A 17,222-nucleotide genomic window follows, 5' to 3' on the forward strand; every position below is an offset into this window, starting at 1 on the left:
ACTGGTTGCCTTGCTGTGCCTGGCCCTGTAAGACAAAAAGGTGGTGGGTTTCATTAGTGGGACAATGGGAGAGGCATAGGTGGTGCTAATGGGTGCAGGTCAAAAGTACCCAGTTCCTGAGTGCAAATCTGCTTTCTATGGGTTTTGCAGATGAAACCTGGGAGTACGTTATACATAGGGAAGAGGCCAAGGTCTGATATACTACAACACTTTTGGTCTGGTTATCCGCTGATGTGCGACAGGGCTCAAGAGGAGAGCTTAGTCATTGTTAAGATGGATTTCATCAAGCCAGATTTCAGGACCCCACCCTAATTATAGTGAAGAAGGGAACTCTTAAAGCTAAGTCAAACCCAACCAAGGTAAACGTGGGGAGTGGTCAAGGCTTAGTCTCATGAGAGGTGAATGGGGTCAGGGGTCCACAATGAGTCCACACAGCGAAATACACAATGATTCTACTTGGACAGGTTAAGTACAAAATACTATATTCATTATAGGCCCCAAAACCCACTAGGAAAATGAATCATGAAAGTAATATTATCACACAACACTCTAAATATAAAACATATACAGTCACCTTGGGATATTGAAATGCACACAATTCACCTATACACCTGAAAGGGAAGGGAAGTTGTAATGCAATGAGAGAACCAGTTCACAAGAATAGAAGCCCTAACTTTACAAGTCCAATCCGTAAATTGAATGGGGCCTTGGGTTTTTACTGGTAAGTAAAATGCTTTTTCTATAATTTAGAACAGCTTTTTAAGCAAACGTTTAAAAAGCGAGAGAATGGAATGAACAAAATATTCTGTTTATTCACCACCCTTGCTCCGATTTTCCCAAATGACTTGGCAGGTGGACTGGGAGTCGCTGGAGGTAGGTTTTCCTGACGTTGCATCCAGTAGAAGATGCCCAGGAGCTGCGTGTACACGGAAGATTCCCATTGAGTTCAGCAATTGAGTGCAACACTTTTCGATGAAGAAATACAGCAGGCACCAATGCAGGCCTCTTCTTCAAGACACACTATCAAAGGGAGGGGAGCCTGTTCCAGCGACAGTCACCGCACACGGGCGACAGCAGGCATGATAGGATCCCTTGATGCTGGGATGCTGAAAATTGGCATGACGGCGACTTGTAGGACGAGCTGGCAACTACCAAAGTTCCAGGCAAAAACGCGGAACAGTGATGCTTCTGGCACAGTAGCCCAATTCAGAGCTAGTCAGTCCACCGGGTGGTGCAGGGACACTTCTGAAGGCTCCAGGCTGCAGGATCGTGAGAAGGCGTCAAGACTAGTTGGCCCCAACACTCCAAGGGGCGAAGCACTGAGGAGGGCATTCTGAGATCAGGTAGTCCAGCAGGGCTTTACCCGGACAGTTGCAGGAAAGGTTGCCAGGCCTCTTCAGAAGTTGTTCTCTGGTCTTCAGTCAGCTGCACAGCTACACAGGATACAGGCTCCATTTCTGACCTACTGAAATGGCTGCAGGACGCCTCTTCCAATCCTAAATTCAGGCGAGTGATCCAAATCAGCCCTCCAATGGTAAGGATCTGCACCATTCACTCAGCCAGCAGTGCTCCAATCAGGAACCACTGTGGGTTGTTTTCATGCATGCACACCAGACTCACTGGCACCAGTTTGTGGATTAGGACCGGACAGTCCCAATCCTCTTCCTAGGTCCACACACAAATGGAATGTACTTCCCAGTGAAAACCACAGCTTTCCCTGGCAAATTCATGACCATATTAGGGATTTCCTAACCTGAGAAGGCAGGAAGAAGGCCAAACAACAAAATGGCCAAAGAACAAGCACAAGATCTCGTGGCACGGCCATGTTTGGACACTAGCCACTATCAGTAGCCAAAGCAGTAAAAGTGAATTTGCATAATAAAAATATAGCAAAAATGGTAAAAAGGTATCTGCTGCCACAAGCCTGTCTTTAGGCACATTAGAAAGTAACCAAAAATCCAATAGGTAAGAGTCTAGGTTGACACAAAAGAAACACCACTGCATTGAAAGCTGCTGGGTGCAATGCTAAAAAGTTACCAAAGAAGGTAAAAAGACAAAAGGGAAACATAGATTCCCAGTACTGACAGTCTGAAGGACTAATCAGTTTCCCCATGACAAATGAGCAAAAGGACAGGCAAGTGAAGCTGAAGGCTTTACTTCTCAGTAAAAAACCTGGACAGGTCAAAAGCAAACAATATGGGGGTCCATATAATATGGAGGGAAGGTTGCCTAAAAGCGAAATCTTTCCTAACAGTCATGGCTCGCTTAGTGTTGATGTGCTAACAGCTAGGCCTGAGGGGGTCTTCTGTGGGTGGGGGGGGGTTTGTGAGTGTAGGGTAATTTGTCAGTAGATCTTAGTTGGTTAGTTGGGGTAAGGCAGGAGTAGGCATTACAGGGCAAAACAACATGCAATCCTACCCGTAGCCATTTACAGACAGATTAGTTATTTCTCTTGTGTGTTCATTCTGTCATGTGTTCTCCCCCCTCTATTCCACTCCCATCCTCTGCCGCCCCTCTTCATCTCCCTTCCTCACCCACATTGTACCCCATTAAGGACAAAACAAGCATTTGTAAGATGGCAGATGAGGGAAGAGAGGCGGTGTGGAAATGTTGACATTACCACAATCTGCTGAAGCTTATATATTAATATTAAGTACATAAATGCTTTGTAAATGAAATGCTAAAATTAACCTTATGTGATGGCCCCCCTCACCTCATATCAACATGGAAACTATATTCCCAGATCTGGGCTTTACTTTTATAAATCATTGCAAGCAGTACTTCAATTAAAATTAAACAAAGCATAATCCTTTACATTTCAATTAATATGCTATCATTTCCTTCTTCATCACGGTAAGCATCAGTATTCATAATGTCTACACTATTAAAAAGCATAGGGAGTATCCTTTCATTATGGACGTCAAAAGAGTTTGAGGCTTTTGCAACAGCAGCACCACCATCGAAGTGAAAAAGTGAGTACAATGGCAGTTACCATCTGTGAAGAATCCTACAGATCCCTCACTTAACCCCTGCCTAAAGTCTCCTTACAGGTGGCCAGGGGAGGGCAGACGCTTCCTGATCCCAACCCTGGGGGTGGTGTACTGCGGCAGGATCACCTGGGTGTGGTCAGAAACCAGAATACATAGAGTTCAAACGTAACAGTACATTCTGCGCACCAATTAACGTACCAGCAATTGACATCTTTCAGAAAATGGTATTGAACGATTTGAAGAAAGTGCAGTTTCATGCACCCAAGAGACATAACCTCAACAGAGGTGAATTATCACTAGTTAAAACCTTATTTACTGATGATTCTATCACCATCCGACCAGCAGACAAGGGTGGAGCAATAGTGATTCAAGATACCACACAGTACCACGAGGAATGTTTACAACAACTATCAGACTGTAGTACGTATGTGCAATTACAACAAGATCCGACACAAGCTATCAAAAAGCAGCTAGAAGAAATATTAGATAGAGCTGTTGATGAAGAGTGGATCACTACAAAAACAAAATCATATCTGCTAACAACTCATCCTAAAATGCCTCATCTGTATACTCTACCCAAAATACACAAGCAGCTTGATAATCACCAGGGAGACCTATAGTAGCCGCCACACAAAGTATTTTGCAACCACTTGGGACCTATATTGATTTCTTTCCACAACCCATCATCCAAGCCACGCCTACATGTGTCAAAGACGCAACCCATTTTCTCAAGATTCTAGACGAGATTGTATTAACAGCAGATGACATACTATACACAATCGACCAATGGGTGGGGCAGTAGGTTTTGGACACCCTGGGGGCAGAATGGCACACTACTGTGCCCATCTGTGCCAAAGGGAGTTGGGTAAACAAAGGAAAAAAGTGAAAATGATAGGCAGCATTTTAGGGGGGCCGTGGGGCACCCCAAACCAATGGGTAATTTTCTAATGGGAAGGGGCAGTGACCCCCTCCCCCCACCCACAATGGAGTGGGGGCCATGTCATTCAGCCCTCCCTGGGAGCAGATATCTGCTCCTAAGAAGGGACACCTGACCCCAGGGAGGAGTGCATGACAGCCCCCCCTTATCTGCCCCCACGGAGGGCTACATGAGATGCCCCGCCCCTCCATTTGGGGGGGTGGAGAGGTGCACCCCCTTTACATTACAAAATTCCCCTGCGGTTTAGGGTGCCCCTCAGCCCCCCCTAAAGTGCAACCTGCCATTTTCAATTTTTTCCTTTGTTTAACCAACTCCCCTTGGCGCAGGTGGGCAAAATAGTGTGCCATTCTGCCCCCAGGGTGCCCAAACCTTACTGCCCCACCCGCTGGTGGGCCTGTCCCACATTTGTTGGTGGCCCTCTCCCACCACCCCAAATGGAGGGGGGTGAAGCTCACGTAGCCATTTGTAAGAGGCCCAGGGAAGCCAGCATTAGGTGCCCTCCCACCCATTAGGGTGAGGGGGGAGAGGGCAACCACAAAATGTCGGACAGGTCCCTCTATGGGTGGGGAAGTAGATTTTGGGCACCCTGGGGGGAGAATGGCACACTATTGTGCCCATCTGCGCCAAGGGGAGTTGGGTAAACAAAGGAAAAAAGTGAAAATGGCAGACAGCATTTTAGGAGGGGCTGTGGAGCACCCCAAACAGCCGGGGAATTTTCTAATGGGAAGGGGTGGTGGCCCCCTGCGCCCACTCACAATGGAGTGGGGGCCATGTCACGCAGCCCTCCATGGGGGCAGATACCTGCTTCTAGGAAGGGACACCTGAGCCCAGGGAAGAGTGCATGGCAGCCCCCAAGGAGGACTACATGAGATGACTTGCCCCTCCATTGGGGGGTGGTGGAGAGGTGCACTCCCCTTCACATTACAAACTTCCCGGCGGTTTAGGGTGCCCCTCAGCCACACCTAAAGTGCAGCCTGCAATTTTCAATTTTTTTCTTGGTTTACCAAACTTCCCTTTGCGCAGAGGGGCACATTGGTGTACCAATCTGCCCCTAGGGTGCCCAAACCCTACTGCCCCGTCCATTGGGGGGCCTGTCTGACATTTTGGGGTGGGCCTCTCCCCCACCCCAAATGGAGTGTGGGGGGGAGGTGCACCTCATGCAGCCCTCCCTGGGTGCAAATTTCTGCCCCTAGGAAGGGGCAAATGTGCTTTCACTGGGGCGGGGGGTGAGGTTCAGTAGGCCACCAGGGATGGCTTGCAAGGGGGGGCATGATTGGAAAGTATGAGTGTAGATTTATTTTTGCTGGAGTGACCGTAGATAACAAATGTTTTTGTTTCGTTTACAGCTTTTTCTACGCGAGCAGCTGCAATGTTATGTGAGTACTGTTTTTTATTATTCTATGGTTGGGGCCCACTGTCAGTGGGGTGGGTGAGACTGGGGCTGGATTGTTGGTGGTGTGGGTGGGAATGGGCCGTTTGGGCAGATATTTTGGTGGGTTGGGACACAATTGCAGGGGCAGGCCACAAATTTCCCCCCATGCCAGCAGAAAATTGGTGTTTCCCTGGTAGCGGATGTCTCCCATGTGGGTTGTCCGTCTGCAAACCCAGGCTGCACCTCTGGCTGTGCTACGTTACAGATGTTGCCTCTGAGGAGGAATGGGGATCCTGCCAGGGCTCCGTGGAGCTGCTGCTGTGCTTAGGGGATGGTACACCCACATGGTACATGGATGTCCAAGGCCGAGGACATCCCCTCCAGCCATCCTGGAGTTGTGGCTGGGCTGCATTACATCTTTTCCCTTCGGGGAGGTATTGGCACACTGCCAGGACTCCCTGGGGGGGGGGGGGAAGCTGTAACGCAGGCCAGCCAGAGCTCCAGCAAAGTCAGCGGTAATGTCCCTGGCCTTCGGCACCCTTCACCCATGTGGGTCTTTGGCGGGGCTTGTGGGCAATACATTCTCCGGAGATTTGCGCAAGTCAGACATCTTTGGATTCCCACAGGTGTCTTTTCAGAAATGCATGGGATTCCTCGTTTTCCTTGGTGGCTTCCACAGCCTAGGCCCATATCTGTATGATGTGCGCTTCAGAAAAATGACTGAAATTCAGCTGTCCGAAAAGACTTGGGGATAGCCGTGTTTTAAGCTTTCTCCTTTGCGCACAGGTAGGTGCTCCCACACATGTGAGGTACCGTTTTAATCGGGACACCTGTGGGGAAGCAGGGAGGTAGGCCATGTGTTGTTGGCGGCGTGTTTCGTAGGGTGGCCGTGTTCCCACAGGTGTCCCAACGAAAACGGTTCCTCACATGTGTGGGTGCACCTACCTGGGCGCAAAAGGAAAAGGCTAAACCACTGCTAACCCCAAGCCTTTCGGCACAGCACATTTTGTTCATGTGGGCAACCTACAGATTTGGGCCTAGGGTGTCGAAGCCAGGAAGGAAAACAGTGAACCCCATGCATTTCCGAAAAGAGGACAGCCGTGGGAATCAACAGAGGTCTGACTTACGCGAAGTGGCACACTGAAAAGGTCAACCTGTCAAAACGATCGGAGGAATTGGACACAGAATGGATGAATTGGTACATGAAGAGAAATATCTCTTAGATCCATCAATGCTAACAAATCCCCCCCTCAAGATCAAGGGTATGGTTTTTTTGTAGTGTTTCCATTTGAAATGGTAAATTACTGCTATACCGGTTGACCCCTTTCAGGTTCATCAATAGACGGAATCCACCTGACATCTTTGGTACCAAGAACACTCTGGAGTAACACCTGTGTCCTTGGTCTTCCCTCAGAACTGGTTAAATTGCCATCTTCTGATTCAGGCTTTGGCGTTCTGCCTCCAAGCATATGTTCTTGATGGAATCCCGAGGAGAAGGAATCTCCACCATTCCTGTGGCTCTGGAAAAAGCCGAGTAACCTATTTGGTACCCATCTGCCACGATGCTCTGCACCCAAGAATCTTGTCCTTAGCGAATCCAGGTATCTCTGTAGAGATAGATCCTTCCCTCTCACTGTTACCTCTGGAAATGGAGCCCGCTAGTCAGGAGCATGCATCTTGTGGGGGTGGGGGTGATGCAGTGACTTTCGGGAGAGGCATCCTTCCCCTGTTCCTAAACAAGGATCTCGATGACCCTGCACCTGTATGAGATGGTCAGTACTTTCCAGATGTTTTGCCAGATTTTAAAGTCAGCTTTTCTTTCCTATGGGCACCAGAGTGTCTCTCCTGTTTGTGCACCCTGTGCTTCTCCCCTTCAAATTTGTATACAAACAGCTTAGCCCCTTGAAAGGGAAGGCACAAGGCTACATTCTTCTGGGAGTTCACGTTCTTTCAGTATTTTATATGGATAAATCTCCTAGCTGCAACCGTTGTCCCCACAGCAATCAAGGCTGTGCGGACTCCATCCCTTACCAGGTCATGGAGTAACTCTACTGCATGATTTCCAGAAGGGCTGAACATTCCTGCCCTTCATCCACTCTAGTGTAGAGTTCATGGAAGTCCTCCAAAAGGGCCTGGGTGGTGTGGGAGGCATACGTGGACGAGCAAAGGGATGGGTAGGACGCTGCATAATTACGCCTTAATGCTGAATCAACCTTTTTATCCGAAGCATACATCACTGCTGCCTCCTCTAGAGACTTTGACGGTCGTCCCATGAGCCTTGGGAATAGTGAATCCATCACTACAGCCACAGGTAGGAATGTTTCCTCCCCTTTCAGAGGGTTAAGCTTCCCATTGCATGGTAAGCCTGTCAAGCTCATTCCACTCTGAGTAATTTGTTCCGAATGTCTTCTATCAACGGGAGGCCCTTCTTCATTGTTTTAGGATTCAGTGTAGCAGTCCCGACCTCTGCAAACTGCATGCGTGCTGCCACATGTTCCAGGATTTTGCCTCCTGCCTCGTGGTCGAGGTATTTGTTCATAGGCTCTGTCTCCTGTCCAGATAGCTCAGATTCGACTGTGGAGCTCTTGCCTCTCCAAGCATCTTCCTCCCCTCAGTGTTTCCTTCATAATCGCCTTTAGTCTCTTTCTAGACTGCCATCTCATTTCAGTAGCATCAGGAAAAGAAGAGTTACTAGACTTGCATGCCGTGTCACATTTCCTGCTTCGCTTGTGTGACCCCATAGCAACAACAATGCGCATCCCTCTGCCAACACACAATAGGGAGTCTTACCTGCCCACCCTTTTAAGTGGCGTGGCCCAGCTCACCTATTCCGCCCGATGAGGCAGAGACGAGAAGACCCTCACATGTGGCCTTCTCTTCCAGCATCATTGCCCGTCTGTGTACAGCGCCAGCCAGGCGCAGCCCCAGATCACCTCGCCCAGTTGAGCAGACCCGCTACACTTTCAACATGACTTGTAGCCCCGGTCCTGCTTGGGTTTGCCAGAGACGGCTCAACTCTGCATGCCGGAAGGTTCTTGATCCACCGCCAACCCGAGCACAGCAGGTGCTGCCAGGAGAAAATGATATAGGAGGCTGCGAAGCAGCCGAAAAAAGAGTGGATCAGTAAAGATACCATAATTGTATCTTGGAGGAAGAGGGAGAAAAAAGCGGTAGGGGATGGGGTGAAGGCCGACTCCTTGACAAGGTAATGGACTGGGACGAGGAAGAGAGGGACGTGTCAGTAATGAAGCTTACCAATAAGTAATCCGAGCATTATGAATTGGTTTGCCAATGGAAGGAAAGAGCTGTGGAAAATGTATGTGCCGATTTCAAGGAGGGTGTGGAGACATGGTCTGGTGCGAAAGGCTCCCACTATCTTCTTGCGAGATCTCAGGGGAGCATGAGTGGCAGAAGAGCATGGCAGTTTGGCGGGCGGAGGTGCAGCGAGAGATTACACCCTGGCGCTCCTCCAGAGTGAGATCGAGTTGGCCTGTACTACAGCACTCCAGGCTGTACAGGCAGCAAGAGACTTCCTTATACACATATATTTATGGACAGTGAATTTAACTAGTCCAGAGCATGCGTAGCTTACGAGCCGTTAGTCAATTAAAGAAGCAATCTTAAACTGAAGGCTGCAAGTTTTATGTTAAGCAACAACCCAGGGGTCACTACAATCATTTTCAGGTTAGCCAGAATCAGGAAGATTGCTCTAGTTCTGTCAGAGAGTGGTTGTATTATATAACGTCAGCAGCTCTGGTCAATGGCCGGCTCCGGACGGGTATGAGATCCGGCATCAGATGTCTCCTCAGATCTCAGACCCGTCCTGCCTAAACCCTGAAAAGGCTTTACCAAGCCCCCCAGTTTTGTCAAGCAAAGGTGGGGGCTCGGTGATCTAATCTACTTTGTGCTCCTTTCCCCAGCCGTTTCTCCTGTGTTTGCAAACTCTATTTGCTCAGCCTGTTTTCATTCTTCTGGCCTGAAAGGGATACCACAGAATCAATGGGCCATCCATGACCATCACTGGGGTGGGGGCCATCACTATTAACAGCACGCACCTACAAGATGGGCACACTATTGTTTTCCAAATGTGTATCTTACACTTTCATAGAAAGAAAAAAGAAGTAATTTCCAAACTCAAAAATGCTGCTTAACCTTGCATTCACTAATTTTCTTTGAAATCTGTTTCTTTTTTTGTCGGACTACCTTTTTGTGCCCCTTTGTGTTTTATCACAGGTTATATTTATAAACATGTTTTATATGGTGGTCAAATTGCTTAATCACAAATAAATGCTTCTGTTGTGCTGAGAGCAGTTATTAGGAAAGTAAACTGTTGGTTCATGGTGGCCAAGTTTTGATTTTCATTTCAAGGGCAGAAATATCCCCACCTACGCCCTGAATATAATCAAGCAAACAGCCAAACCCATCCCCTGGCCAAACAAAATTTATGGCACTTGTTGTTTTTATAAGGAATTGAAAAAAGTCATATGATTAACGCACAGTTTTTAATATATAACATCTCAGCAATGGTCTCTCAACCTACTGAGCTACCCTGGTAGCCTTCTACTGTAGAACATGTCTACGGATCCCTTAATATACTAAAAATCACTGCATTACCAACAGTATTTTGGGTGCACCACTGCCATGGAAGTTATTTAAGGTTAAAGTGGAATTGATGTACAATGTGGAGCTTTGGAAGAAATTGCAACTATTATTTTGAACATTTCCTTTGAGGGGAGTTCAACTGCCAGCTCTGCCTCTTCAGAACGCCACCCCCCTCAGATCTCCGCCCCCTCCTCCAAGCTCCACCCCCCTCCACCCTTGTGGGCGGCTGGGCGCTCCTTTACATTTTATCTATTTCCACCACTGAACGTTAGGTGGAAGAACTGAACACTAAAATTACAAGTGGTTGCCTTTCTCAACCATCCACATGTTAACAATTCCTGTTCGACATCCTTTTTTCCTAGTTCTCAAATTTCGCTTTCACACAACCATCATTCTGCCTGCTATGATCTCCGCCCCCACTCTACCGACACACTCGACATGAAGAGTGTATTAGCAACACCTTTTACACGATGCTCGGCTCCATGGTGTTTTACTACCCGTTAACTCTGCGCACTTATGTAATTAAGCTAGAAGCTTCTCCCTGCTTGCACAATTCAACAATAAAAAACTGGCACAAAAGTAATTTTTGAATAGCCTGCGAGCGTTTTTTGGTTATGGGTTCGTGAAGGACGGCGCATCCGATTCATGAGGTGGTAGAAGAGTGGGATTGGTTCTGCCCCAAACCCACCCCTCTTGCTCGCTCATCCATGCAGCCAGCCTTGCCACAGTATCTGATACTGCACGCTGAGTGTCAAGCTCTACCAGCATCCCATCAATACACCAACAGCGGAACCAAAAGCAAGCGGAACATTTTCAAAGTAGCTCCCGTAACTCGGGACGCTTTTGGCTTACGGAAGCTCAGCAATATCATCTTGGACTAACATTAACAGGAGGTTCACGCGCTTGCTGCACCACAGTAGAAAACGTGTCAATAAAACTAACAGCGCAGTCGTCAAAGGAATGTCTTATTCACCTTTGCATCCTGAGACCTAGAAGTATACTCCAAATGGTGATACACTAACGTCAGCTGCATGCCATGCCTTCCAAGCTACCGTAGAAACAGAAAAGGGACGAGCCGGCTGTAGATTAGCTACGTTAAAGGATCGGCCATCTGTAATGGTGCAGCACTGGGGCAGTCTGAGTATGCAGAAAAGCAGAGGCCATCTTTGTTTGCACAAGGCAACAAGGATATGGTATTGATGACTTACTTTCATCATAAAATGAGTGGAACGAAGAAGGGCGAAAAGGACTGAATATAAAGGAATATTGTTGGTTTGTATTAGAAAAGCATCGAGAAACTGTTGCCAGCGCTAACATTGTGTTTTTCTTTGAGACACGTGGAGATGGGCATAAATGCCAACATTCCAACGCACCTGGGAGGGAATTTGTCAGAAAAATCGGGATGTGGACATTTTCCTGTAGGAATGCATTGAGTCTAGAATTAGTTTAGGCGGTGAAAATCGGGAGTCTCCCGACTAAATCGGGTGGGTTGGCATGTATGGACGGGTTACTGCTGTGGAATGCATGCAGACCACGCCTAGGGCAGCCTAGGTTGGCATTGGCACCTCCTGAGAAGTGTGAATATCTACTACTGCAGTAGGCTTCCAAGGAAAAAGGCTGCCTCATGATCGGGAAATCATTCTTTAATGAAACCCAAACTTTCTCTGTGTACCATACCTTATATAAACATATGTTTTATTAGCTGTATTATTGGGGGAGAATGGACTAGCCACTCTGCCTGTATATAACGGTGAGGCACGCCCAGGATTTGGCAGAGCAGTCCTCCCAGACGTTGGTTCCAGCTTACAGTATACGCTGTACCTTTCTACTTCTGATCTCCTGTGTCTTATTGGGTGTGTGAGTGCACAATTATTGGTGTGGAGCAGGACGAAACGGGAATACAAACCTAATACATGTATATTTACTATAGCGAAAATGTGTTTTTGCTTCACCAGTAAATGGGCCAATCCATACACACCAACATGTCCATTGCAGTAAGGAGATTTAACCTTGCTTCTGGGGTTTATAATGTTAGGATTACTTACTGGTAATCTTCATTACTCCTAGTGCAACTCGTCCTCATCCCAGTGAATATCATGCAGTGTCCCACCTCCCCATAATCCTCAACGTTTTTTGGCCCCAGGCGGAGGAAAACACCCGATTTTGTTTTGGGCAGATGAAAGCTCATTGACGTACATGGGCAGTTAGGGAGCTTGGCGGATGAGACAGCTGTTTGCCAAAAGCTTGTGAGTTGAGAGGTATGCCTTCCCCCTAAGAAACCCTTCCTCTGTTTCTTTTTTACCCCTAACCCCTTGTGTCACAGCCCTCCCCTATGGATACAACTGTCCTGTATCCCACCTGACCTCAGTTACGCATAACCAAGTCATAGCCCAATCCATACATGCATGAAGCAATGCCTTAAGCATGCAACAACAACAAAATTATTATTAGGAAATCTGATCTGTTAACTTGATCATACACCCCTGTTCTGACCTAACTTTTGCATGATGCCCTCAATTAACAGGACACAGTAACTGCAGCCCCGGGTGAGAAGGCTAGTCAAAGGCAGGATTATGTAAATTAACTCCCATAAGCACCCATCCTCATTTTAAGAGGATTCCTGCCTTACAAAGCAATACAACAATTACAGTAAAGTAGGACTAAGGAACCGCCAGGAAGTTCAGACTGGTTCTTCTGCTCCCAACAAAGCCGTGGTTGAAATCCCACCCTCAGTTAAATGTGCCCATATTTCCTTCCAGCTTGCCCATCTATAGACCCTGCAGTTTGGAGGCTCAGGAGAGAGAATGGAGCGGGCTTTGCATGCTGTGTTGTTTTGGCCATGGTTTCTACATGCCTTGGCTCCCCATGACACTGTGGAAGGCCCAGAAGTCTAACAAAGACTAAGCCATAGACAGGCTTTGGTATTCTTAACCACTTTGCACACGAGCCTAGAGGTTTGTAATCATGACATAAATGAGGAAAACAAAAAATGAGAGGGTTTTTTGCTTCCTTTTCTGGGAGTGGTTGCAAAATTGGCAGATTCAGATTTCTGCCATACAAACCCTGTCAAATGTTGTTGGGGGGCATAGGTAGGGAAGTAAGTAGGAAGGCATTGCCACCTGTGTTTTCTTGTGCATGGCTTCAACATGCCCTAGCTCACCATGCAGTGATTACATTCAAGACATACCCCCTGGCGCAGCCAACACCTTTTCTCTAGCTATCCTTTTGGCGCTGCGCCCCATATAATACAGGTGAGTTCCACGATGAGTTTGGTCCAATTGTACACACAGCTCTTCCACCTTTTCCTTCTCATGCCTGACTGAGCACCTTACCCATCCCTTGCCCTCATCCCAGCTATCTATCCGCCTTTGCTCCTTCCTACCACTACTGAATGTTCTATCATACTCGTTCATTGCCTCTGACAGGCAAAATCGCTTTGACGACATGAACTGTGGTAGTAGGCGCTATACAAATACAAGGTAACATAGCATGCCAACCCTCCCAATTTAGGCGGGGGACGCCCGATTTTTCAATTAAATAATTGCACTTTTTTTTTACTTTCCCCTGCCTAAAACAATTCTAACTCCAATGCAACGCTATGGAAAAATGAATTCCTCCTGATTTCTGTAGTGAAATCTCTTTCCCAGGCGCTGCTCTAGAATGTTGGTATGTATGCCATTCAGCCAAGTCGGGAGGGAGAGGCGGAACAATGTACTGGGAAGAGGAAGAGGTAGACTAGGAGTAATGAAGATTACCGGTAAGTGATCCTCACATTACCTCCATGTCCCTCTTCCTCATCCCAGTACATTTAATGAGACATGCCAAATGTATGTGATAAATGGGAGCAAAAGAACATGCAGCCACAAGTTGTGCACACCACCCAGCACCACTTTATTAACTGTCACATGAGAATAACAAGGTTCAGCAGCTACCAACCCCCAGAACCCCAGCACCAAAGGCACTTTCTCCTCCCCTCTGAAGATTCAGGTAATAGTGACGTACAAACCTATTAGGGTTGGCCAAAGAGGCCACCCTTCAAATGTCATCAATTAACGACCCTTGAGCCTCCGCCCAGGGTGCTGCCATTGCGCTCATAGATCTGCCCTGGAATAATAAGGGGACGGAACACCAAAGGATTGGTAGGCTAGTGAGATAGTCTCTCTGATCTACTACCTGAAGCCCTAGTACTTGTCCGATTCCCCCCAAAAGTGACAAAGAGACTCAGGTTTCCTGAAGGTATTAAAACGTTTCAAATAAATAAGAACAGCTCATTGTACATCATGATGGGTCCCAGCCAACTTCCTCCTGAGAGGCAGGATTAGGAAAGAATGCAGGGAGAACCACCTCCTGTGAAACGTGAAATTTAGACACAAAGGAAGAAGGCCCACAGCAAAGAAATAAGGCGTCCTTTTAAACCAGTAATTACAGCGGTCTACAGGTTAACACACATATTTCTCCCAATCTCCTGGCTGAAGTAATAGCCACCAAGAAGGCAGTTTTGATGGACAAAATCTTTAGGGACACCTCCTCCAAACATTTAATAGGAGCGCTCTGACGAACCCTTAAAGCAAGGGTACAATCCCACAGGGGCAACCATGAAGCCATCACTGGTCTTTCCAGGTAGAAACAACCTGGTCGCTAGGGAAGAATCTTCTGGTGGAAACCCTGGTAAACCCTGAAAAGCCTTAATGGCTGCTGTGACGAATTGCAGTAATCTTTGCCTTAGAGGCTAGGCAGGTGAGCCCGCTATGCAATACCCTTCCTAGGATAGAGGCAAGCAAGACCTCATTGGAAGAGACTCCTCCGCTGAGGACAAGGACTCCTGTTCTTATGAGGAACTCTCCAAGCCACATTATATGCCACCTGCAATTACATCTGCTCAAAGAAAGTATGAAGCACAAACTAGGATTTGTTATTGTCAGTCAAATTCTTTAATTGCACGTATAAAGAAGTACTTGTATTGCACTGAGACGAAGAAACCCATGGGAAACATGCAGACTATGCCGCCAGGAGCCAGCTTGAAAATATCCTGCCCGTCATCTGTGAGGAGTCCAGCAGACCAGATAGGTGGCGTGGCAGCTTTGGGAGACCCAGTAGCCGAACAGCGTCAATGAATCACGGCGTGTAAGTATTGACTCAGCCACACAGCAACTGAGGGGAGTGGAAAAAGAGTGGGGGTGCGAGGGTGGAGCATTGTTGAGTATCTTTGAAGTATTATTGAGTATTGTCCAGTGTTGAGTATTGTCAAGGATAGTATGGAAAGGAGCAGAGGTAGATGTCATTTCTGTGGTCAGGGCACATTTGGTCTTGAGGAAAAAGGTTCTGATGAATAACCTAGACTATTGACTTAAGGGCATGGATGACAGAAGTTGTGTGAATATTGTCTTCCCTGTGAATTGGGCATTTTAGCTTGGGTCATGGATGATGGTATCCCTGTGTAAGGTTTAGATTGTGGAAGGTGTTCATCTGGTTAAGCATCATGGAGGCGTTTTACCTACAAGGCGATGCTGTAGATACGATTGAACACAAAGAATACTGGTATCCCCTGTTAGGAGGCAGGAAGAGAGCTTGGGTTCATGCTGGGGTTTTATAAATGTCTGTGTAGTGGGACTTTAGCATTGTGAGAGTTCTAAGCGATCTTTAGCACTACCTTGTTCAGTGAGCTGGTGAGGTCACCCATTAGGTCTGTGCATAGGACTTGGAGAGCACAAGGTGTTGTAGAATCGGTGTTGAAAGACACCAAATTGACAGAGGAGCTTGTCTAATGGCGTTGAGCGAAAGGCGCATGCGCGAGATTGATGGGCATCCTTGAGGTGGCAGAGAGTTGAAGAAAGACGTTGCGCGGAGCACGTCTGACAGGTTGCTTTGGGGCCAGAGAGGCTTGAGACTAATTGTTAAGAAACGTTATTTCATTGTGCTTATGTAACAGCGGAGTGTTGAAAGCCTCGACTTGAGGTCAAGTAAGTATAAAAGCAATGTATCACGGGAAGTGCAGGGAGGACATGCCCATAGAGCACTTGTGTAAGTCCCTTCCACGCTATAAGGACACGATTTGTAAATACTGCACGGAATGAATGAAACGTACGTAGGATAAATTGACGAAGCCATGGCCATAATGCAAAAGTTTCTCCAAAAATGTGCAGCAACCAATACTGACACATTTGCAGGACACTTCTAAGGGGAAGAAATTAGCCAATCATATGGCAATATTTGAACTCTGGAGGATGTTCGAGGAGGATGAGGGGGGAGTAGCGAGGCGTCAGTGGATGCTAAGCCAACAGGAGACACACAGGCCAGCGCCCCGCCTTCCACCCCACCACCTCCTGCGAACGAAAAAGAAGGGGATTCAGAAGATGAGCTGGGATTATACCCAATACAGGAGTTAAAGGCAGTGTAGGGGTACACAAATCCAGTATTCAAACCTCCACCACATACGAAGGAGGGGGGCAGAAAGGGGTTGGACAAACAGACAGTGGAAAGGGGGCGTGCAGCATGGCAGAGGCAAGCACCAAGGAGGGGCTAGAGGGCATAGCCTCATACAAATGGGTAGACGAGGGCAGATCCTCCTGAAACTGGATGGGAAGACCAGGGGAGAAGCAGCCAGGACGATCAAAGAAATGGAGGGCCTTAGGGGACAGGCAAAGGGAGGAAGAAAAAGTGCGAGAAGCGAGAGAAGACAAGGAGTGAGGTCGCAGAGAAAGAGACACGAATGGAAAAAGACAAGAAGGAAAAGCACGCTTCAGGAGAAAGTGGGACATAGAGCAACTCGCAAGAGAGCGCAAACGCAAGGAGTAGGAGGAGGAGCGCGCGATCAGAGACAAAAGGACAAAGTGGGGAATGGGCACGGGAGACAACAAAATGGGAGGGAGCAGGGGAACAGAGCCAAACAGCACACCACACAGGATAGGACTTCCACTCTATTGGACAGGATAGACATGGAGTCTTTTTGTAAAAAGTTTATTGTATATGGTTTACAAATAATCCTTTACCCTTTACAGCACAAAAAAAATGTACAACACGTTTTCACAATAACCATATTGTATAGCTTTACATGTTACCAAAAGGGATTACTCATAAAGGGCACATATTTATTTCATTAATATACAACATTCTAACAGAATATTTGATTTCATACAGGTTACAATTCATAGAGCCTTATTATCACATTAGGTACCACAATCCATAAATATAATCCGTTTATGAGACGAGATAAAATGTAATTGATGAAATCCAGTAAACTCAGCTCATTTTAAGCAGCCTTAGTGTAGACAATTTACTTCCTAGGCACAATCTATCATATTAAGAACCTCAGCACATTACA

General features: G+C 47.1%; 1 protein-coding gene across 2 annotated transcripts in view; it reads right to left on the reverse strand.

The window, feature by feature from the left end:
- TDP1 (tyrosyl-DNA phosphodiesterase 1) overlaps positions 1-11,156 on the reverse strand; it is a 1,670,976-nt gene extending 1,659,820 nt beyond the window's left edge. Inside the window, exon 1 of one of the 2 annotated variants that reach the window (XM_069637461.1) lies at positions 10,875-11,156. In XM_069637461.1, coding sequence (XP_069493562.1) covers positions 10,875-10,882 — 8 coding nt within the window. In that variant the 5' untranslated portion in view covers positions 10,883-11,156. The remainder of the gene's footprint in view (positions 1-10,874) is intronic. The other variant, XM_069637460.1, reaches the window with a different exon arrangement.
- Positions 11,157-17,222: the final 6,066 nt, after the last annotated feature.

This window comes from Ambystoma mexicanum, chromosome 14 (assembly GCF_040938575.1).
Source record: "Ambystoma mexicanum isolate Mex_15411 chromosome 14, UKY_AmexF1_1, whole genome shotgun sequence".
NCBI lineage: Eukaryota > Metazoa > Chordata > Amphibia > Caudata > Ambystomatidae > Ambystoma > Ambystoma mexicanum.